The sequence below is a fragment of the Pelecanus crispus genome, chromosome 5 (genome assembly GCF_030463565.1).
Source record: "Pelecanus crispus isolate bPelCri1 chromosome 5, bPelCri1.pri, whole genome shotgun sequence".
Taxonomy (NCBI): Eukaryota; Metazoa; Chordata; class Aves; order Pelecaniformes; family Pelecanidae; genus Pelecanus; species Pelecanus crispus.
In genome coordinates, this window is record NC_134647.1 from 40,533,702 (window position 1) to 40,557,176 (window position 23,475).

Here is a 23,475-nt window from a genome sequence, read left to right on the forward strand (position 1 = left end):
GAAAGGCTTACAGAACAGGTTAAGAACAACGATACACTTCGCTGAGCTAAAATCCTGTCTCCATTAAGACAATGACAAAACACGCACTGGTTTCAGCAGTCAAGATTAACTACTCCCACACCCCCCTGTTTTGGGTACCACGATCTCCTCTGCAGCAGCACAGAGCAGAACTCCTTCCCATCCACCTGCCCATGTCCCGAGTCCCTGCAACAGCTCCACCACTAACGTGACCAGCTCATGCAGGAAAGCGCATTACTACGGCCGTGTGATGTATGTCAGCCCAATCCCAGGACTAGAGACTTTGCACCGCGCTTGTACCAGACTTTTATTATTTTTGCCTTATTGCCCCATGAGTGCCTTGGAAGGGAAGCCAGCCAAGATTCCTGAACTAAGTGGCCATCTGACATAGCTTCTTTCAGTCTGAGGAAGTCCCTCTGACAGGAGTGCTCCAAGCGTGACTTATTTCTGTAAAATCTGAACTCCCAGATTGGCCCCTAGCACCCCAGAGCTGGAGAAAACCCCAGTACTCTCCAACTGAAGTTTTCTGAAGCAGCATCGAAGAAGTTAAAATGTTCTTTTGGGCTGATACTTACACCTATCAGTGAGGCTGCAGAACTGTCTATCATGATCATAACTAGTATTAACTTATCATTTCTTCTTTCTTCCCTAAAACTGGAAGCTGCCTGGGAGAGGGGAGCTGTTCTGCAGTTACACAGTGCCTACCACAAAGCAGCCCTTTGCCTTGAACGGGACTTATCACAGTACGATCAGTTTTAACACAGAGGTAGGAAATATGATTAAGGCACTGGGTTGGGACTAGGGAGCGTAGGGTTCAACTCTTAGTTACACTACAAATTTTGTGACTGCAGGCAAGTTATTCTGATTTCCTGTGCTTCAATTATTCATACGTATGATTAAGGTAATAATTCCCTTCTTCACAGCATGTAAATGAATTCATGCACTTTGCAAGATGCACAGAGGCTAATTTGGTGAAGCTCACACAAGTAGGTAGACACAGAAAAATACAGCCCGTATCTCTACTGAGAAATTAAGGATTTAATAATACACTGTGATTTTATTAGATATGTGAGTGAACATTAAAGAGCAGGAGGAGATATTTAGGATGGCGCAGAGCAGAGGATCAAGCAGGAATAAGCAAATCAAATCAGAATAAAAAAAACCAGTGGCATATGAGGCAATTTGCAGGCATGGTGTCCTTTCAGGCTGTGAAACGGTCAGCCCAGGGAAATGTAAAATACCCCTGAGCTTGGTGACATTTAACACCACACAGGACCAAAAAAAGAGAGTGTGCTATAGTCACAAAAAGATGGATATAATAGCTGCTGTGGTCCTTCCCACCTCCAGCTTCCCCGAGCCAAGGAAGCAATTGTCAGAGCCAGGGAGGGCCGGGGCAGCACAGGTTTTGGCAGGAGGGCTGAGGCTGCAGAGAGGCGACACACAGTCCCTCTGGTTCGCTACTGTAATTAAACAGCACACTTTGGCTTTTCTAGAGCTGCCTAGCTCAACGGTTCATGCACAAAAATATTTACATGACTAATAGACCCCTGCACGAATTAATCACAAAAAAAATTAAAGTGAGACCCAAGCACATGCTGGCTCTGAGCAGCACGTAGCTTTGCAAAGGAAACTGCCTCCCACTCCGATTCTGTATCTTGCTGCTGTGCTTAATGACTGTAAATGTGTTCATTGAAATTCATGGGGGCTCTTTGATTTGTTGCTTTTTATTTTTTTGGCTGGGAGATTACACACACACAATAATCGGTATATACCAGAGTTCAGAAATAACAGCAAGTCCCACAACTAACCCGAGATTGTCCAAGACAACCTGCATGCAGAAGTCACAACATGTAAACATCTAAAATAAGGCTCCAGGCTACTAGAGCACACAAACACACAGACTTGTGACACGCAGCATCAAGTACTTCTGAGCACGCAACCTGTGACTTCTGAAAGCAGTCTGATTTTCAGAAAGAACCAAATCTGTAATCACATTATGAAGACTTTGCTTTAATCTTTTAATGTTTGCCAGTCCAAGCGGAGGCAGCAATACCTGGGGTATGTTTCATGGGATGCAGATACATTTCTGGACCTCATGGAGTTCTGGTGTCTCCGTTCTAGAAGCACTTTTTATATTATCATATTTTGGGCCAAGTATTAGGGTTTGCGCGGTCAGGTGGTAAGGTAAAGGACAGGTTCACTGGATCATGCAGTAGAGGAGACCATACAGCTAAGCTATGTCCTTAAAAAGGTTTCTGGACACTTAGTACACCTCAAAATGTTCAAAAACCAAAATGCAGCATTACAACAGGAGAAGCCTACATACATGCCATTAGGTAACTAGCACTTTCTTGACTTGGAGCTTGAAATAGAGCACTTGACTCACTTCATGACCTCATGGCCCAATGCCTCTTAGTAAAGATTATTATCAACTGCCTATTGAGAGATATATATATGTGGCTGTTCAACATTTTGTGAGTCTCCCAGCAAATGAAAAATGGCTTGTCCTCACTTTTTGCACAGCGGCAGTCAATAATAAGTTATTTCTGTCAACAACTACCACATACTATTACAGTAGCCCTACGCAGCTAGCAGTGAAACACCACTAGATGCTCGTGGTACATCAGCACGCAGTAAAACAATGGCAAAACATTGCACCTACACACCCTTTGTTTTCTAGACATGCCTGCCTTTCCTATAAATATCTCCAGGGCGCAAACCAGCAGCTTGACACCTGCATCTACCTGCCAGTTGTTTACGGTATTGTAAAATAAGCGGCTAGCAGTGAAATACTGTACTAGCGTTCAGTCCTCCCTTGATCTTCTGCGGCAAGCAGTATTAAACATCAGATTATATATAAACTCCGAAGACTTCATCCATGCTACATTTTGGCTAGAACAGACCGCAGAAACACGTGCACACACATGCGGAAAACAAGTAAATACACTAGTCAGGACAAACTTTCAAGCATCTATACCTTCTCTACATATAAAAACACAGGCCAGAATCTGGTGTAAGTCAGTAAACATTACTGCTCATGTGCTAAAGGGGTTGGGGTCCTTATTTGTACCTTCAAGGCAGTTCTGTCTGCAACCTTTTATTACATTAGTAGCTTATTACGATTTATCTTGCAACTACTGGTGGCTCTGTTATTTAATCTGATTCATCAGATTGTTTTTATTTATTAACTGATCTGCAGGATTTTACAGATAAAACAATGTTCCGATCTGCCACAAGGGTTATAAATAAGTAGGTGGCATTTTTGTGCCAGAAGTTTAACAAACAAACAAACATACTCCTGTTTCATTGGCACAGTCACAGAATTACTGAAATCTCCCTAGCTGTCCAGATACTTGCAGGGCTCTCGCCACAGTCTCACAGCACCCATTAAATAATTAAAAACAGAAAAGCAAAAATTTTACACCCCATTTTCTTCCTTTGCAGCACAGAAGACAAACAGTTTACTTTGTAGGTTTGTATGTTGTGTCTATGTATTTGTGAAAAATGAAGAAAAATGTATGTGTCTATGTGAAACCATGCAAATAAATCATGTAGTAAATCAAGGAAAACACAGACAAGGATGTAACACTGCATTTAGTTCTGAAAAAGATGAAATCCATGGATACTTGCTCCAATTCCGTGTCCCAAGAAACATATATTGAAACAGATAGAAGCTCTCCTCATGTATTTCTCTTGGCTTACCTTACCTTTATTCCTTTCAATATAAGAGCTTCAAAGCCAGCCAATGCCACTTGACACTCATTTTTAGTTTATATTAACGTTCAATGGAGTTCTCAGATCCCCCCATACATATCTGAAAATCTCAAGTGCAAATGTTCTGCACTTGTGCTGTGAGGCCACCGAGCTGGGCACACTGCCCTTGTCCCATACCAACATGTCCCAATCCTCCAGGCACCCCTGGCACTGGTGGGGTTCCCAGGGATTTTACGCCAACTCTGAAATGGTTAAATACTAATAAAAAGGGACTCTGTTTAAATAGCACTCTGGTGGAGAGAGAAACTAACAAAAACCAGGAAGTCCACAAAAATAACAGGGCATTTTATCACCTGGCCAGCTTCAAAATTGCTTAAAGGCAGACAGGTTTATGGCAACTTACTTTTAAAGGGGGAGAGGCCCTGCAACGAATACGAGAGGTGACTTCAGAGAGGAGCCTCCTCCCTGCGATGCCTCTGCACTATCTGGATGTGGGTGGGAACCAGCTTAAGACAGAGGTTAAACCTTAACTGTATGTACTGGCTCTGTACTTTCCACTTCACTTCAGACCTTTAACATTATATTACAGTCAACTTGATAAGTGGAGCGTTAATTGGTTCATACGACAAACATTCCAAAATACAGTCGTCGGCTTCTCTTCATTTTAACCCTGCTCCTGGGACACAGCAAGTAGGAAAAATGAAAACAAGTTTAGGTCTGTCTGTTGTTCTTCTCTGCCCTGTCCCGTCCACTCCCTGTCAGTGCCACAACTCTGCAGGAATTTAAGGAGGTGACTGGAGATCCACACGTCACTGCAAGCTGAGCTCCGCAGTGACTGACTGCAGGCGGAGAGGAACAGCTCACACACGCAGCGCAGGGTGTGGGTACCTCGGTCAGGAATGCTGCTGGACAAACACTCCCTTGAGAAGTGCTTTTGTTTGTTTTGGGTTTATTTTTCCCCCCTTTGGGTAAAACAAGTGTAAATGTTGGGTCAGATTCGTAGGTAGCATCAATGGAAGTAATACCGTGAAGTCAATTTGTACTAGCTGCTTACAGCTTATATTTATTCCAAGTGCTGCCCCTTTGCATATCTTGCAGAAGCCCTTTAGCATTACGAAGCCAACAGAATCTATCAGTTATTTGAAGCAAGCAGTGCCAGACATAGTGTTACCAGTTATTTTATACTATAGAAACAAAGGGAGACAGACAGAATACATGACATTTAACTTTCACTATAGCACTAGATAGTTTTCTTCCGCGTAAAACCACTGAACAAGCCCTTAGCTCTAGCTCGTTTCTTCTCATCCCATAGCAATGAGTTCCACCGTTCCACCTACATGCTCCTCCATGAGAAAAAGCATTTCTTTTAGCACCTGACACCTTTCAATTTTATGTCTCATATTAGGAGATAAGAAGAATGAGCTCCAGTTTCCCTTTACGAAAGTAAGTTTTCTTGTCACTGTCCGAACCAAAGTTTTGGAAACAGACTATTAGCAGCAAGCTGTCATGTAGATAATAGTGGCATGGGCAGAGTAATATTGACAGCTCCTCTTCTTTTCCCAACCACTGAAGTTGGGAGTTTTTACTTATTTTGATCAAGGCCAGCAGTGAAGGGAACCTGGCTTCCAAAACCAGGTCAGGCTGTGAAACTAATGGGCTCCTTTGGGACATGAAAATTTTTATTCATACTTTCCTTACTGCCCAAGAACCAGTGTGTCCCATGCCTTTATGTTACCCTTGTAAAGATCTGCTGTTCAAGCATGTGGTTTTGTCATGTCTTGCACAGATGTCAAATGAGGTCAAATAGAAAAAGAGCGGACTGACTCCTTTTACCTATGCAGTTTTCCTATCCTCTCCTGTTGCTCTCTGCCTGACAACATGTATTTTTACCATCAACGTTACAGAGAAGCTCGAAATAAGGATGGGACTTTCCTCAAGCAGACAGTGCTGAGCCAAGCTGTGCTGCATACTTTAGAAAACCTCATGTGCTAAAGGGTCTTCCAGGATGAGGCTTTTTGGGCCATCTCACTGCTCCCAAATGCTCTTCCCAACACCCAGAGCATTTACTCGAGCTTCATCAAGACAAATTAATCTGCTGCCACTAGGGCTGGACAGATGCCTCCTTTCCCCATCACGTTTATCACCAACACTTGTGGTCTTCACTGCTCCACATTCAAAGTTAGCCACAGTATTTGGCAAGGGAAGTCAGGACCATTTTGTATGAAAACAATTCTTAACACAACAAAAATTAACAGTAAAGAGATCTTTCAAAGGATGATGGGATCCTTTTACTCTCTGAGAGATGAATCTGGGATACTGGACAGTTTTGTGCTGTCATGCAAACCTCTACATCAAGGGTCTATGTCTGCCATTGAAGCTACATTAATTTTCTGGGTAATAAAATTCAGCGATTCCTATTAGCCTCAGTATCTTTCCTAGGTTTTTTTTTTTTTTTTTTTGTAACACAAAAAATAAATAACAACAGTTCCAGTGCACTTCCTAAAACCCAGGATTTTTTAGTTTGCTCAGTGGAGAGAATGAGAAGGGAGGGAGGGAGGGAGGGAGGGAGGGAGGAAAGATTTGGGGTTTCAGGATGTTTCTTTTTTGGTACGATTAGTTTTGCACTACCAGGCCTGGATAGATTCAGAAACTCTTATCATGGCTGAAAGGGAGGCAGACAAAATGAAAGGAAATTAAATATGGGTGTGAAATTAAACCAAAAGGAAAAAAAAAAAGAAAAGAAGGAAAGAAAAAGCAACTGCTTGGGCTGAAAGTAAAGACAGAAAAGCTGTAGAACACAAAACAGAGCTCTCTAAACATCCAGAAGTACTTTAAAAATGTTTCCTGTAAGAACAGGGAATTTAGGAAACTCTGAATGTACTTAACTGCATTCCTTGATGGAAAAAAACCCAAACAAAAATTCATCCTGAAGGTTCCACTATGCTATCAAGAAGAGGTGATTTCTGCGAGAGGTCTGAATCAAGAGTGAGACTGTAAAACTTCTCATTTCTCAATACCTGGGAGAAGAAAAATCTCTTTTTCTCATTTTCTTACATCTATATTTTTTTTCCTTTGTGTGTGGAGAGTCTCGTAACTCAGCAGACAGGGATTTAGGACATCTGGGTTCATTCTTATCTGCAACACTGATGTCCTGAATGCCTTTGACAAGTCCCTTTTTGCCTGTACTCTAGGTTCATCCTCTGCAGAAAGTGGTCGGGCAGTAAACCTTGCTGTATTCTTGTCCTGGGCTTGAACAATCTGAGAAATGACTGTCTCTCACTATGAGTTAAGTATTACCTGACACAAAATTTCCTTTACCTTCTCTTCACCAATGGTGCGATCCTATGCAAGGGACTGTACACCAGTCAGGTCAAACTTGTCCTGTACTTCATGCTGATCAAGGCAGGAATCTCATGCATCTCAACCAAAAGTGTACTTGCAGTCTCCTACAGTTGGCTCATCATTAGCCCTTGGGACAAACTCATTGCTTGTAGAAGACTAATGATATGAACATAATGGATACATTTTTCACAATATAGCTAACGTGGACATTTTACTGTGGCACATAAAAGTCAAACAAAGCATTTTTCCTGATGGATGATCTATTCTTTGAAGCTGAGCAGTTTCATTCCAACAAAACATGTCAAAAATCCATCCTTTGATACTGCTCAATGGAAATGTAGCTATAGATATTGAGACAGACCTGATCCTACAGTGTTACCAACACCTGCAGTTTCACCCTAAGTCAGATACGATACTATGCTTTCCTTCATCTCTAGTTCCTGGAGTCAGTTGACCAAATAGAAAAGTTAGCTTGCATGTTTTCTCACTCCCTGCCCACTCATGAAATAAATATCATAAGGTAAATAAAAAGGCCAATTTATCACCTTTCACTCTCCTCATTTTTAAGTGTCTGTAATCTGGGGGATGCAGATTAATGATTTTTTAATTCCTAGGGTTAGAAACACATCAGTAGTGTAAACTCTAAGGAATCATGCCAGCATCAATGGAGTTTCTTCAGATTAGTACAACTACAATTGACATCAAAAGCGCAGTCATTTTGTTCAAAACCACTTTCGTGAACCACCTATTTTCCTACTGGAAATTTTCCACTCTCCGGTTGTTTTAAAATCCAGCGGAGTTAAGACGGCTTTTCTTCCTAAATGTGCTCTTACTTATGCCTTAAATAATTTCCCTGTTCCATCCTGGTGTTTTGTAGGAAGAAAACTAGTATTATATATGAATCACAGAATAAAGTGCCTCCTACAAAAGACATCACTCAATTAGGAACACATTCTAAGTGGCACATTCATTATGCATTTAATTTTCATTTACAGTATACGCTTTATACCCAGTACACTGCCTGTATCAGTTTTTGTTTTCATAACCTATTCCTGACACCTAACAAGAACTGGGAGTGCTGCTCCAGGATTTGGCAAGAAGGAACAGGTTGTGGATGAGCAGGTTTCTCTGACTCACCTACACGGATCAACAAGGAAAAATAAAAGGGAGAGGGTGGAGATTGGGGGGGAGGGAAGGGGGGGGAGGGGGTTGAGAGAGAGGTGACATGTTCCTTTGGATGTGGTGTGTAATGCAGCTGGCAGACTGCCTGCTCATGGTGCCACAGAGTTCCAGACATGCCAGTCCAGCTGACTCAGCTCTTCGGAAGAAGGAAAGGGAAGGGAGAAATTTCGCAAACGTTTCTGGTATCTGAGGGATGGGGATTGCTAGGCTCTCCTTGAGGATCTTCGAACCTGTCTTTCACACCAGGGACTCAAGTGGTGTCTCCAGAGAGGTATTAGAGAGAGATGCTCACTCGATAACCTTGTACAGAACTGCTTATGCTTGTATCAAATCATGCCTCTGTGGTTGTTGGAAAATTCAGCAGCGCAGCTTCATCCCACAAACCAGAAATGTCAGGCCTTTCCTAGCCAAGGCTAGCTGCTCTCAGACAAGCCACTGTCTCCAAGGAGACGAGCAAAATGCATGCACATGAAGGGTATCCAAGTGAGAGAGAGTCTATGGGCCATGTCGCTTTTCTATATAAGAATTTCATCGTCAGATTCTCAGCAGTGTATCCTTTGCATGCAATTTATTTTCTAGGAAGAGCTTGAAGCCCTTAAATAGTCTGGGCTCTGCCTACCTGTGAGACCAGCTCTATCCCACAATATGGTACCATGCCATAGGCAGCTCAGAACAGCCCCGGTCCTGTTCAGCTGGGGGGAGACTCTGTGCTGTCGTAGACTTCCACTTCAAACTGAAGAGGCAGGAGGAAGAAAGTACCTATTTTCCAGCAAAAGGAACAGAAACACAGGCTAACGCCCAGACTGTCAAAGCTCCTAGTTCTTGCCAAAATTAAGCAGACCTCAGTGCTTTCGAAGATAAGAGCCATGGTGAACTGGCCCCAAAATCAGCACTAGGATGAGCTTGTCTTAATTTTCTGGTCAGGATCCTCACCATGGGACCTCAACCATCTCAGAGCATGTGAGAGCATTCACGCTTGTCTCACTGGAAGGGAGGGAAAGGACATGTGCTTGGGGAGCACATTCCCCATCCTTCATAAAGATTAGCTGGCGTTCTGGGCAGGATTTGTCTCAGGGCAGCAGCAGCATCCCAGGGAACTCTGTTGCCTTACATTGAAAATCCTAGTGAATGACACTGCCCCACTGACCCCTCATAGCACTTCCCACGGAGGTACAGCAACCCTTGCATATTTAATACAAAAGAACGAACAACCTTTAAGTAGATGCTTTTCCAAAATAGAGTGCTTTGCAGTGTACAGATAACTGTGTGGTTGGGGAGCATCCCAGCCAGGTGCTCTTTGTCAAAGTTTCAACAGGCAGGGCCTCAACAGCATTTCTCCAGCTTCAGGAATGAAGATAGAGATCTTGACTTTCCTCTGTTGCAAGGCACAGAGGGAACTTGGGGCACCCTGTCTGAAATCAACACAGCACAGTTATGCAAAACATGTGTGCAACTGGCATCTCTTGTGTAATCCTGGCTGTAATCAACCTCTCTAACCACTCCAGAAAGGAAGGCGGGGCAGAGGGTGGAGAAAGTTCACACTTAGATCAAATAAAAAATGGGAAAATATCCAGAGAGCTTGAGTCAGGTAAAAACACAGTTCCCTCTCATGGGAAACCTCCAGGACAAGTTTCCTTGAACTTCATGCAGGGTTATAAATAGGAGGAAAGTCACACAGAGTTCAGTACAGGTTCACTGTAAAAAAAATCTAGACATTCTCATTTTCCTTCTTGAGTGATATCCATCAATATCTTAGCTGTAAGCCAATTCATAATTACAGGTTGCTGAGAGCTCAGGAGAATATATCAGTAGCAGCTTTCTGCAGCTCTGCTATGGTGTGGTGTTAACCGGGTTATTTTTTTTCCCTTTAGTTTCTCTTGGCTTCCTTTCCAGATGGCAAAAATACCTCTCTTACACTTTAAAGTACTAATATATTATCAAAAATGTCAGTGGCGGTTCTCTATTTCACACTGCCCCATAAAACAACTCTGAGATAGCAGTGAAAGATAGCCTCAAACCACCATTTGATTCCAAGCTCAAACTTTCTCAAGCTGAAAGGTTTCACCAACTCCTTCAAGAATTGACAAAGGCCAGCTCCAAATGCTGGATCTCCTTTCCTCAGAGGCAATATGCAAAAGCTTTTTGCCCTTGAAAATAATTTTCTCATGGAAAAAAAAAAACACAACTTTTTTTCTCCTTAGATCTGCTGTGGTATTTTGCTGCTGAAACAGAGTACGTGCAAGAAGTGGTCTTGGTTTTGCTGAGATGTGGCTTCGTCAAGTCAAAACTATGTTCTCATCTCAAGTGCACGAGAAATCTTTCAGTGACCTCTTGGATCTCCGTTCTGCAAAAATCACTGCAGCTACCTCAGAGGGCTGCCTCTGGAGCAGGAGGACTCCTTATGCACTGCACCACATCCCTCAAGCTTATTCTAATGCAGTAAGACACCCAGCTCCCAAAGACAGTCTGGAACCTGGCCGTGCAACACCTGTGTTTACAGCTGTATCTTAAATGCTGGTTTTGTACATACATATGCGAACTTGAGCATAAAAATATTGGATTTGTGAAACAATCCCTGGTAACAAGGAAAACAAGGCCAAAAGAGGCCTCTATAGCTTAAACTTAAAGGAGCAACGGACCATGCATCTTTAAATACCTAAGCTACTAGACACTCACCTGACAGTCTGTCCATAGTAGTTCTGGTGCAGAAAGACAAGTGATTCACATGAAGCTACCTTGGTGTTTAGGTACCTGAATTTGCAAATTGGGTCCCACAGGATTTTTCCTATTTCATTTTCCCATCGCCAAAAAGTGGATAATGAGGCAACAACACAAACCCACTTCACAGAGGCTTTGGGCTGATGAAGTAGATAGGGTTCATAAAAGAAACAAGACGCAAAAATTGCAGGCTAAGTAGTAAGTCCTTTAGCGTTATTAATAATCACCTTACTATTGTGTCTAAGATAATCATGCTGGTATCAGGGTATAATACCTCAGTGGTTATGGTAACAATACAAAGTTATTATTCCTTCCACTTTGTAATTATCTCATTTCACTATTGCACAAAGGCTAAGTAAAACTAAGGAGATAATATGCAATGCTATGCAGCAGGGGCACCAGCAGCACTGGAATACTCTGCTACATACTTACATGACCTTCACTGCAGCAATATGCATGTGCCTTGCAATCATTTCTGCATCCTGCCCTCTCACCATCATGACAAGGTTGAGAAGTGCTCTTTATTTCGATTTCACCAACAGGCAACTGAGGCAGAGAGGAGGTTAAAGGGTCTGCACCTGTACCGGCCCGTGTTTCCAAAGCGTAAAATGACTTTGCAATTTAGGTCCCTCATAAATGAGTGAATAAGAGTAGCAAAAAATTCAAAATTAGCAATAAAAAAAGAGATGAGAGGATTGGAAGATAAAGACAGACTAGAACAGAATCAATGCCAGACATATGACTACAGCCTATCACAGTGTAAACTGAGCACAGGAATTACTCACAGTCACAGAAGACAGCGTTAGGAAGAGCAATAATCTGCAGCAAAAGAAAGGATAGTTTAGGTTAAATATCAGGATGAGAGTCACAGCTATAAAAAGCAGATGGGAAGTGGAACCGTCTCCCTAGGGAGGCGATAGAAACACAGTCTCTCTGGATGTTTAAAAAACAGGTTAGGCGTGCTGTTTAGAAGGACTGCTGCTCTATATGCAGAAGCCTTATCACACTCATCTGCTTTTTTGATGCCAGTGAAATCCCACGTATAGTACTGTGACAGAATAAAAGCCCAGAGGAAAAAGAAAGTCAGCATCTTATTTGCTCCTCCAAAGCAGGATTGCTGGCGTAAGAACTGGCATCACCCAGCAGTGGAGAAGTATCCATTTTCTCTCCAAATAGCAGCCCAGTTAGGGCAGGACCAGGTGTTTTGTTCTGGTTGTATATGGCCTGAGGCAACACAAAGAGGGACAGAACCTGGCTGATCATGCCAGGATGTGAATTGCTAACGTGGAGCGGAGACAGAAAACTGGACATCAGCAGTCCCATCCCAAACACACACTTCCATCTTGGCACAGGCATCCCATGAGGAAGAAAGAAAATGGTCAAAATTAATGAGGGATGATCCCATGTAAATCTTACACCATGCTGATGCTGTCTAAACAAGGACCCTGTTACCCCTAAGTACTGTGGTGCTACCTGACCTTCTGGATGAGGTGACAGCAGGTTCAGAAGGTCTGAAGAAAAGGGCAAAGGACACCCTGTCCCCTCCTTGTGAACATCTTGTTGCACTGCAGAACTGAAATCTGCCCCGGGGGAACTTTCCCTTGTGATGAAGCTGCAGTGTTGGGGCATTAATACTCCATCTTCTTCCCCATTTTAGGGTGCAGGGCTTCCTACCTTAACACAAAACTCTTCCTTGCCAAGGGTCCAGAGGCTTAACCTGACACCAAACACGCAATTCTGCCACGCTGTCTCATTAAGGAGAGGAAACTTGGATGATCAGGGAAAAGAAGGAGACGGTGCAACCTCCCTCCAGACCTGCTCTCCCCCTTCTCTCTGCTGAAGAAGGGAGGACTTGCTGGTAGACCTGCAGGTGGCAGAGACGTAGCAAAGCCACATTCCACTGAGAGATATAGCAGGAGGCACAAGACTTGTCTCACAGATACCACGATAAATCTTAGCACCTACTACTCTTGCTGTGAACTGATATTTAGAACGAGGTTACTCCCATGGTATTGGTGTCTCTCATCACTAGCAGAGTGGGTGAGTCTTTCTCTACTCAGCCAATTTACAGGCAGCCCCCAAGCACTAAAGGAACAGGGCATCTCCTGCTGACACTGGGGCACCACAAGAAGCAGGGAGCTGCACAGCATCTGTTCCCCTGTCATCTCAGTCACACACCCCGGAGAGAAGGGAAAAAGGTGGGGGGGGAGGAGGAAAAAAGCTGATAGGTAGTCCTGAGAGAGATAGATATTAACGAGGCTGGTACACAGCACATCTACCTTTGCTCGCCAGAACCACTTCTCTTGTTTCTCTGTCTTATCTGTCAGAAACAGATCTCCTGGGTTGAATAGTCAAAGATTGATCCATAACTATTACAGATAAGAGGGAATCTTTATGGAATTTCAAGACTTTTAGAAGTCCAACAAGCAAAAAGTGAACACTTCTTGCTTTGAGTGGAACCATATCTTTTCACAAGTTCCCCCGAGAACAAAGCCCAAAAGTATATTTGTTTTTGAAAGATCATGATCCTACAGCATCTTTAAATCAAAGATGGTTTCTCAGTGATAATTATGCTCTGTAGACAAGGCTTAGCATGACCAAGCTTGCACTGTGAGATAATTCTGAGGACATAAAAGATGATCTTTTCATATAGCTGATAGTAGTACTTGTCACAGTAGTGCTCTGGAGGCGAAGATGACCCCTCTACTTCAAGGATCAGGTTCAGATGGGGCTTTAGCAAAGCATGGGATACAAGCTGGCTCTACAGAGGATTAAACTTTAAATAAGGATGCCTAGGGGATGAAAGACCTGGCATATCAAACGCCTACCCTTGTACACATTTTGATCTCACCTTCCAAAAATGCACATACAAACAATATGGAAAACAGAATACCAGAGATTTTAGAGACTCTACAACACATGAGTGAAGGTCTCTAGGTACTGGAAACATTAATGAGAAAGCAGAGCTGCTGCAGTATTGTGTACATGCTAACAACAGTTTTGAACTTGGAGTCCGATAAGAAAAAACACAAAATGATTTTGTGACAAAGTTAATTCCACTGAGTTTACCTGAAACAGCATAAGAAAACCTGAGAAGAGGAGCAGCTCTACCTGATTAAATAGAGCTTTAAGTATCAGATCAAAAGAATAAATCCCCACCGACTCATCACAACTGATGGAATATGCTGTTTGCTCACCTATTTGTAGAACTGGGATTTGTATGCAAAATATCCCCTCGCCTCTTCACATACTTGCTTCATTTTTCACAGATAGTGTCCTACTTGTTCACATTTTTTTTTCCCCCCATTCACAATGTGTTTGAGTCAGTCCAGTCCAGAGTGTAATGAGAATTTCAGGTCCCAAGATTCTTCTAATTATGATGTTCCCATCCTCAAAAACATGGTTACAGAGTAGATACTGGGCCTTTTGAGAGTAGAGGTGTTAACAGCGGTAAAAATCTCTTCAAGATGAAAAAAACAGTTTAAAACATTGACTCTTCATTATTCTTAATAACCATCCTTGCCACGGTTTCATTAATTCTTACTGGCTTTTGACAGGCAGGACTTCATGCACAGCATTGTGTTTTTCAGCACTGTGCTTGTTCAGCCAATTTTTCAGCCGGACTGAGACACTCACAGGTGGAATGACTCTCCGAAACATGCATTGAGTCAGGCACATCATCAGAATTAGGAACCAGATTTCTTCTGCCTCTGAGCACAGTCGCGTACACAGACATCACTTGTCAGTTCTGCCGACAACAGCCATGCAATTGCAGGCATGTAGGACATCTTGAGTGGCTCACTACCACACAGGAGGAGCTGAGAAGAAAGTCCTTATGGAGAAGAGATGAGAAAGATAGACTCGCAAACGAAGAAACATAAAAAGAGTTACTAAACTACCTTTCCATGAACGGGGCATTTACCTTTTTAATTACACATGCCTTTTATCTTGCGCACTGTACATGGTTTGCTAAGATTGTGCTTTTGGGAGTTTTTGCCTCAGCCTTTCTTTTCAAAACAAATGCTTCACTGCTTTTCTTTTGCAAATAAAATGATGCCATTAGTTCAGTGCTATTGAAGAGCTGGGCAGTAACAATGTGCAGCAGCAACACAAGAAGACAAGGGGGAGGAAAAACCAAATACTTGTTAAAAGCAGAAAAGGGAAAAAAATAATTTTCTCAACAGGAAAGAAGTATCTTGGAAGCAAATTTTAAGATGTATTGTGAGGAAAAGCTTCTGTGACAGGAAAAAATAATGATCTGACTACCCGTTTTTTAGGTAGAAATAAACAGTAAAAGTGCTTTCATATATGAATAACACTTACATACTCCCACAGTAAGGGAATGTGACTGAAGTTGCCAAGATAAAGACAGAAAAATCAGGAAGTTCCAGAATTAAGTTTGCCTGAGAAGGCTTCATACAGCCAGTCTGTGTGTATGCATGATGAGACAGTCCTAAAAATCACAAAAACCACAAAATAATTTGCCCACAGGACCATCCTTGCTTAGTGCAAAGGATGGATGAATGGTTCTCACTTAATGAAAACCTATTCTGTGTTTTGTTTTCTGCTTAGCAAGTGATCTTATCCCTTCATTTACGGCTTACTGCCCAAGCCCTGTTCTGAGAACTAATGCACTAATGTTTTCTATGGGCTCTTCCAGATTGCTCATCATTGCAGCCTTGACTTTTTTTAAGAACTATCAAAGCATTTATGTTTACAATAGCATTACGGGGGGAAGGCTGACTTGGCTCCATTTTAGACACAAGAGAAATTCATGTCAAAACATAACTGCTAATTTTACGTGTCCATTTGAGGATGCCTGGCTTTTCAGGATAAAACAGCGTCAGGTTGTACATCATATCTTTCAAAGTACGGATGTCAACATCTAGGTACTTTAACCATCAGATTGATCCATCAGAGCAACTGTCTTCCTTAAAACTTCTGCTTTTTGTTCATTAATTGCCTACAGTAGAATTCGTCTCATCTGGTTTGTAACTGCCTTTGTCTAGTTGTGCAATTGTACAGATGCTGGAGAGAATGGGCACATCTCAGTGTGAGATAGCAGGTACTCTGTGACTGCCATCAGGAGATTGTCTTTGCCTGGATGTTTTCCTCTTTAAAACCAGCAAAAGCTAGGTAAGGTGAAGCCAATCCCTGCTGGTTTGTCAAGTGCATCCTGCAGGAGGGGGCTACCAACTTTTGCCCCAGCCCTCCACAGCCTGTCCCTACATTTACGTCCTGGAAGCCCAGTCGGGCTCCTCTCCTGTATTATCTGTGTTGTGGAACTATGGAGTTAATTCTGAAAACAACATCTGAAAGTCCTGTAAGTACCTTGAGGCTCATGCCCACTCTCAGTGTAATTCTGTGCATGAATCTTTCCCCAGGCGTTATCCTACTTATGTCCTGAAGGCATCATTATACTCCTGAAATCAAAGAAGCTGCATGTGGGAGGAAAATATAGACACAAAGTTCATCAGAACTCCACATGCCAGTAAAAGGTAAATAATCGCAGGAGTAAATCACTGCGAGATAAGTCCTTAATTATTTAGGGTTAAACAGCAGCAGCGTTGCAGATGCGAAGTAATATTTTGTTAACTGCTCATCCTGGGAACACTTATATAGAAAGATATTATTCTGTACAAGAAAGGAAGGCAAAATGTGGATTGTGATGCTTAGAAACATTTTCAAATAAATAGGAAATAGTACTAAAAAGCATGAACAAAAAAGTCTATCCAAAGCAAAAAAAAAAAAAAAGAAAAAAGCCATCACAAATTAATTTTTTTAAAAAGTATTAGTTCCAGCTATTTCAAATATCTCCGAGATGCTTCTGCTAATTTCTGTTCGCAATTACATTTCCTTATTTTTTCACCTTTCCTGTCTTTTTCTGTATGAAAACCCTGCACTAAGCACAGGAAAAATTTGCTAACTAGCAGTAGTGAGAGGGTGTAACTGACTAAGTGGTGACACAAACAAAGTGTTTTCAAATTCACAGATCAAACTAGCTGGGAGGAAAAAAAGATACAAAAAAATTCTTCAATTCCTTTCTTGCATACTCTGGTTTCCATTAAAAAAAAAAAAGGAAAAAAAAAAAAGAAAAAAAAAAGAGTAGTTTAAAACCTTCTAGGGAAGGAAAAGAGTGAGGGTTTTTGATTAATAGCACTCTCTTATTTAAGGAGGAAAAGGACATACAACATAAAAAAAGGAAATTGATCTTGCATTTATGAAATCATGTGCCAAATTCTCAGCTGGTGCAAAATAGCAGTACTTCCCTTGCTTAGGAGATGTAATACCTCAGCTGAGGATCTGATCTAAAGAGCTTTCCTCTTATGAAAATATATTCAGACTCACCTCAATTTAGACATTAAGTGTACCAGATTGAAACTGGATTGAAGTCTCATATTTCAAAATAGTTTTCAACCTCTGCTTTCTATATTATATCTGATATGCTCTTTTATGGTCAGAAATAGCAGAAGATGTAAACATTTTATGAAGTTTACTAGATTTGCTATACCTTCAAGATCTACTTAGGGGCTTCAGTGTGTGCTTTATTAAAGCAGAAAGTGCTTGTGTAGTACAGTGATATGAAACTGTTTAAAATCTCTAGGGAACATCTACCCATCTTCTCCATGAACCAGGTTCACATATGTATGCATAAACCAACCAAGCTTGCCTATATGACAGGGACAGAAAGATACCTTAACTTCCATACTCATAGAGATTGGCATTTCACCTTCATGTAGGTGGGTGCCAGGTTTTAGGGCAATATCCCAGGTTTTTAACTCTTCATCTGTGTGTGCTATTCTAAGAACTGTCTTGGAGAGTATTGTTGGGAGCACTCGTCTGCTCCTGCTGGCCCTCTGCTGAAAACTGTTGTAGCTCACTGCTTAGAGGGGTGACACTTTCTCCACTGAAAACAACACATAACATTACAAATTGAGCACAGCTGAACACAGCTAAGTCAGTTAGGGAAGGAGCTCTAGGGGAACTTGTGTGCCTAAGCATCTTAGGTGCCCTCTGAAAATCCCACACATTTACATTTCATCCTCATGCAAAATGCAGAAACATCAGCCATGTACTTTTCACACAGGAAGAACGAACAATCTCTATCAATGGCTGTATCTAGGTAACAAAATCTATATTCATATTATGAAAACAATCTTCAACCGCAATGTTCATGTTTTGTAATGTGGGCTATTTCATGTCACAACTTGCTTTTTTATTTTAATTGTGAATATTTTTATCGTGTTTTCTTTTTTACTAAATTTCAAGTTGAAACTACGGTTATGGTCAGATGTGTGAAAATTACAACTCACAGTTCCACAGACATTTTCCCTTCTGACTTTCAGATCAAATCCTCTCGGCTGACAACTCTCAAGCAACTCTCTCTCAGCCTAGTCCCACACTTGCACTCCCTTGGAAGCTCAGGCTTTCTGTCAGCAGTACATTTGCATCAATACAGCCTCCTGCGTGCTCCAAAGTCTACCTGGAGAAGCTTACTAGCTTATCCTTTTTGATTCTTGGAAATGTCAAGGCAACTCTTTATCCTAAGACCAACCTAATGCTCATAAAACAGAAACCTCTACTGAAGTGAGGCTGACCCTGTAGGAGAAATGTGTATAAAGAGTCAGGAAGCCCCATGATTACATTTTCACATGCAGAGTTTCTGTCAGTGGCTGCACTTCAACCACTGTGTTTCAGTAGTCCCACATTTACTAACACCTCAAAAAAGTTCATCTGTAATGCTGTCACTTGTAACCAGTCCAATTATCTCTGCTCATTCAACAATGAAAAACTCAGTCTCCTATAAAGGGCCTGGACACAGAAGTTGAACATCCTAGGAGATAAAAAACGCAGCAAGTTAAGATCTTACTTGAGAGTCCTACACAAATGAGTAAGTGGGATGAGTAAGTGGGCAGAACGTGGCCCCTTGGTGTAACATACAGGGACTAGAAACACATCTGATCCTGATCATCAGGGCTACCCATGTGACTACTAACATGCAGTTATGTGATGGGTATTTCTTTAGAACATATCAAGAAATTGCATCAAGTAGGCTTGATATAGACATGATACTCTCAAGTAGCCAGGCAAGACAAACTCAATCTCTCTGACACCTGCTCTAGGGTGAGTGCTGTGGCTGCCATGGAGTAGGACTTTACAGCAAGATGTAACTGAATCAAAAATGCCATTAGGACTATTTTGAAAGATGACCAAGTACGAACTCCACCAACATACGGCATTTATTAGATGAAGAAATGGGTATGAACTGCAAAGCAGGCTTCCAAGAGCACACAGTTATTCTTTGCGATCTTTGGAATTTCACAGCCACTTTGGGGCTGAGAGTGTCAAAACAATCTGCTAGTGAAGCCTGGATACACCCAAGGAGATGTTCAAAGGGAAATGCGATAGCATCAGCAGAGGAGCTCAGTTACACAAAAGGAGAGGTGTGGCTGAACCACAACTTTACTGATTCATGTCAAGGCTTTCCCAAAGTTCAGAGCTGGGCTATCTGAAGAGGATGGTACAGACCCAGAGCCACCAGGAACACACAGTTATTTTCACAACCCGCTTCTCTTGAACAGTAACGACAAAAGAAAAAACGAGAGGGAAGAGAAGACAAGGCGGGCTCACCAGAGTGTGTCCTGAGGTGTCCTGTGAGGGCGTCCCTCCGTCGGCAGGCATAGCTGCAGAAGGGGCATTTGAACGGTTTCTCCCCAGAGTGCAACTTGATGTGCCTCAGCAGGTTCCCCTTCTGCGTAAAAGAAGCTCCACATTGGTTACAGTGGAAGGGGCGTTCACCTGTAAGAGAAATGGAAGGGAGAGAGCTGTCAGGAAACATCAGAGGATGCACGGAACCTGTTATCCCTCTCTTTGTAACACTACCATCCTCCATAGGTACAGTCACCACCACCACACGGCACTTGCTAAAGTCAGAGGCCGTTTCTTCTGCACAACGGGCAAAGCCTCCAATAGTGGTTTGGAGCTCTTTCCTTCTGCAGCATCAGCTTGAGGTGATTAACGCAGACTGATTTTCATAAAGTTCTCCACCTTGGAGGTTTTACCCTTCACAAAAGATGACCTCTGCTCAAAATTTAGATCCATAACTTGTGGTTTTGTGGTATTTATCTCTATGGTTTTGCACTTTTTTTTAGTACAGGTCCAATCCATATGAGTATTTAGGACTGATCATAACAATTGGACTTTGACAGATGTTAAGGTCTTTGCTTCAAACCAAATCTTTTGCTTATATTATACTTTAATTGAAATCCCTTTTTGAAGGCTGCTTTGCATTGCTAGAATGGTATGAAGAGAATCAATGCAAGTGAGGATCAGGCCCACAAGCTTTGGGCAGTAGGAAACACTGAGAAAAATCTTATGCTGTTAAACTGTGAAATAAGCAAATTTGTGCTCTAAGTAACACTAATTGAAAAGACTTGTCTGATGAAAAAAAAAGTTAACAGAAACTCTACACTTTACCCTCCCCCTTCACCCCATGCATTCACACACACACATACAAAACTTATTTTGATGTTAATCCTTCATATTTGCCCTGGACAGTGGGGATTGGGTCCATAACAACAAACACCAACATTTGTTTTTAATTATTATTTAGAGGAAAACCCCTGACAAACTCACACAGGTTTTGTGAAATATTATCAAAACCATACTCTATGTCAACATTTGCTGAGGACACTCAGCCTGTTCCAGTATTCTTGAGCAGGCAGTCAGCTCTAATCATCTACTTATGTCCCATAGGGTACAGTGCAAATCAATAGGGCACAAGCATATACTTGTGCTGGCTGCTGGCCTAAGTGCCTTACTGCAGCTGGGCTCTAGATGCTGCAATGTTTTCACCGACCAGGGCCCCAGTTCAACAAGGTCCTGAACATCAGATTTCAGATCTAAGTGGTCTCATTCATTTTTTCAGCTTATCACCTATTACGGAGCCTTGGTCAATGCCTGGTGGGACTTTCTGAGGTTGAATTCACTGGCCTGAAGCACAGTTCTTGTGAAAAACGAACGCGTTCTCTGATCTGTCACATATCTCCAAAGCCTTTTTCAATTATTTTAAAATGATTACTCCCTTGCTGCACAAAATTAATGCTATGTTTTTATCAAAGTAGTTCATGTGTCTAGTGTAAAGTCCAACGTATGTCTGTTGATTCAAAGGGAAAGAGAGGGAGGAATAGAGCTCCTACAGATGTCCACTAACAATTCTTGCTTCAGTGGTTTAAATCACTGCCAGCAATTCAGTCCTACCGGGAGGGGAGCAGAAGGCAGGTGTGCCATATATATGCCATACCTCTGCAACTTCACTTCACGTGCATGAGCTGGAAATTACATCTGAAACCACTGCAGATGCACTGAAGAAGATACCAAGGTTCCTACAGTCTTGCCAAGAACATTATGGAGTAATGATAAAAAAAAAAAAAAAAAAAAATCAGGGTACAAAGCTCATCTTCCAATACACTGAACACGAGCTCATTGGAATTGATAAAGAGTTTGTGGTTTCCCTTTTAAACTCCCACACTATACTTAAAGGATCTGATTAGCTATTATCTTCTTTTATATCATTTCAAAATGTCCATAACAGAGATATGTAAAGAGACTGCAGTAGAAAAATATATGTTTTTTGTTTTTTTTTTTTCTTTTCTGTTTTGCTTTTGCTGTCTGAGAAAACAGGCAAAACCCCTTCCTTTGACACATTTCTCGGTATTCAGGAATGATAGCTTCAGTTTCAGGATGACAACATTAAAGAAGGTAGAGAGTTTCTTACAAAGTCTAAAGTCTTCCCTTTTACTCCTGCTGTATTTAAAACTATGCAGTTAATGTGTTTTATCCACTACATCACCCACTTATCTTTGATATTTTGGAGGCTACATATGAACAGGTATTATTCCTCGATAAACTGGCAGCTGAAGAGATGCTGAAAGCCTTTGGTCAGCAATTCAAATAAACCTTGCACTAAAGTTCAGTGGCAAAGATGACATGGAAAAACTCACCACAAAGTCACCAATAGTCTGCTCCTCTCTTGCAACAGACAGAATCTGCTACAATAGCACATTTTACCTTCAATAACCTTTCTATCTATTTAAAGCCAGCATGAATTCATTTTTCCTATTGGCTTAATTCTGGGTAAATAGCTGCTTTGATCTGTTTATTATACTTCTGTCCAACCATTTGATTCCTGCTCCTTGTTTAAGCTGCAGGCTTGTGGGATGACCGTTAATTTTAGTCACACCTTTGCACTATTGATTAGCAGCTTTTACATTTAGCACCACTTATCTGAGACCGTTATCCAATAGAAGGGTGCATGAAAAAAAAAAAAAAAAGACTGAATAATAAGAGGGTTTTGCTGGTTTTCCAAGAGTTCTGCTGTCTGATGCCCACTCCAGATACCAGCAAACCAGCCTTCTTTATCACTTCAGTGCCTTGAGAAGGCTGTTTTCCAATTATTTCTCCTGCTGCCTTTTCCTAGTAGGTTTGTAAGCAGTTCTCCAGTATTATTATTATTTCCTAATAACAAAAATAACAAACTTGACATCCTTATTCACTTCCCTTATACTTCCATGAAAAGTAAAATTTTTTATTCATAGCCTGAAATTAATCATACTTCAAACTAAACATCCACTCACAAAAAGTCTTTACCTAAATACATTTCTTCTCTACATGGCAATCCCTGACTGTGTTTAAAATGTTTTCCTGTCTTTTGGGGTGATGGCAGCACAGACATACCAGAAACTATAAGCCGATTAAACAAGTGGCATAGGTGACTACAAAAGGCTATTGATAATATTAAGCATGGTGTGTATTTCACAATTATAGCTATCTATGTATTTACTGTTTGACTCTATAAACTTATACTGATTTATTAAAATAAGAACTCCTTATAAGAAGAACATGTACTGAAATGTGACTAGGCAAGCTTTTTGCTTTTCAACACTGGAAACTATGTGACTGGCAAAACATTTTTAGTCTACTTTAAGAATCAAACCTTTTCTTTATTTTAGAGCTAAACCAGGGCAGAAAAACCTCAAACCTTAGTGATTTTGAGGGGAAGAGAAAAAAAAAAAAGTTTCTGAGTGGGGAGAGGGGGAGGAACAGCTAACCAAACAAAAAAGATGTTTCTTTTCAATTCCAGATTTAAGATCTATGGCCAAACAAAACCAAGAATGCCTAAAAAGCCTTGTTCTCCAGTGCAGTGAATTTAATTATCTAAAATTCCTTCAGGAATGGACAAGGCAAGGTAAGCTGGAGCTGCAAAGTATTACCTTTTGTAAAGGCATAGTAAGAGGGGCTTGTGCCAGGGAACAGCCCTGATAATAAAATAAATAAATAAATAAATAAATCCATGGGGGTTTATCATTTTTCAGTTAAATAAAGTATTAATTAAAATATCTGATTTCAAATATTTACCTCTGAATTACAGTAAAATACTGCTGAAACATCACAGTTCATTGTTTAACATGCATCCATTACAGCTATGTCTCCTCCAGGAAA

General features: G+C 41.4%; 1 protein-coding gene across 6 annotated transcripts in view; it reads right to left on the bottom strand.

Moving 5' to 3' along the window:
* Positions 1-23,475, bottom strand: part of IKZF2 (IKAROS family zinc finger 2) — a 109,746-nt gene that overhangs the window by 19,229 nt on the left and 67,042 nt on the right. For all 6 annotated transcript variants that reach the window (XM_075710237.1, XM_075710234.1, XM_075710235.1 and 3 more), the window contains exon 4: positions 19,606-19,773. In XM_075710237.1, the coding sequence (XP_075566352.1) occupies positions 19,606-19,773 (168 nt within the window). The remainder of the gene's footprint in view (positions 1-19,605; positions 19,774-23,475) is intronic.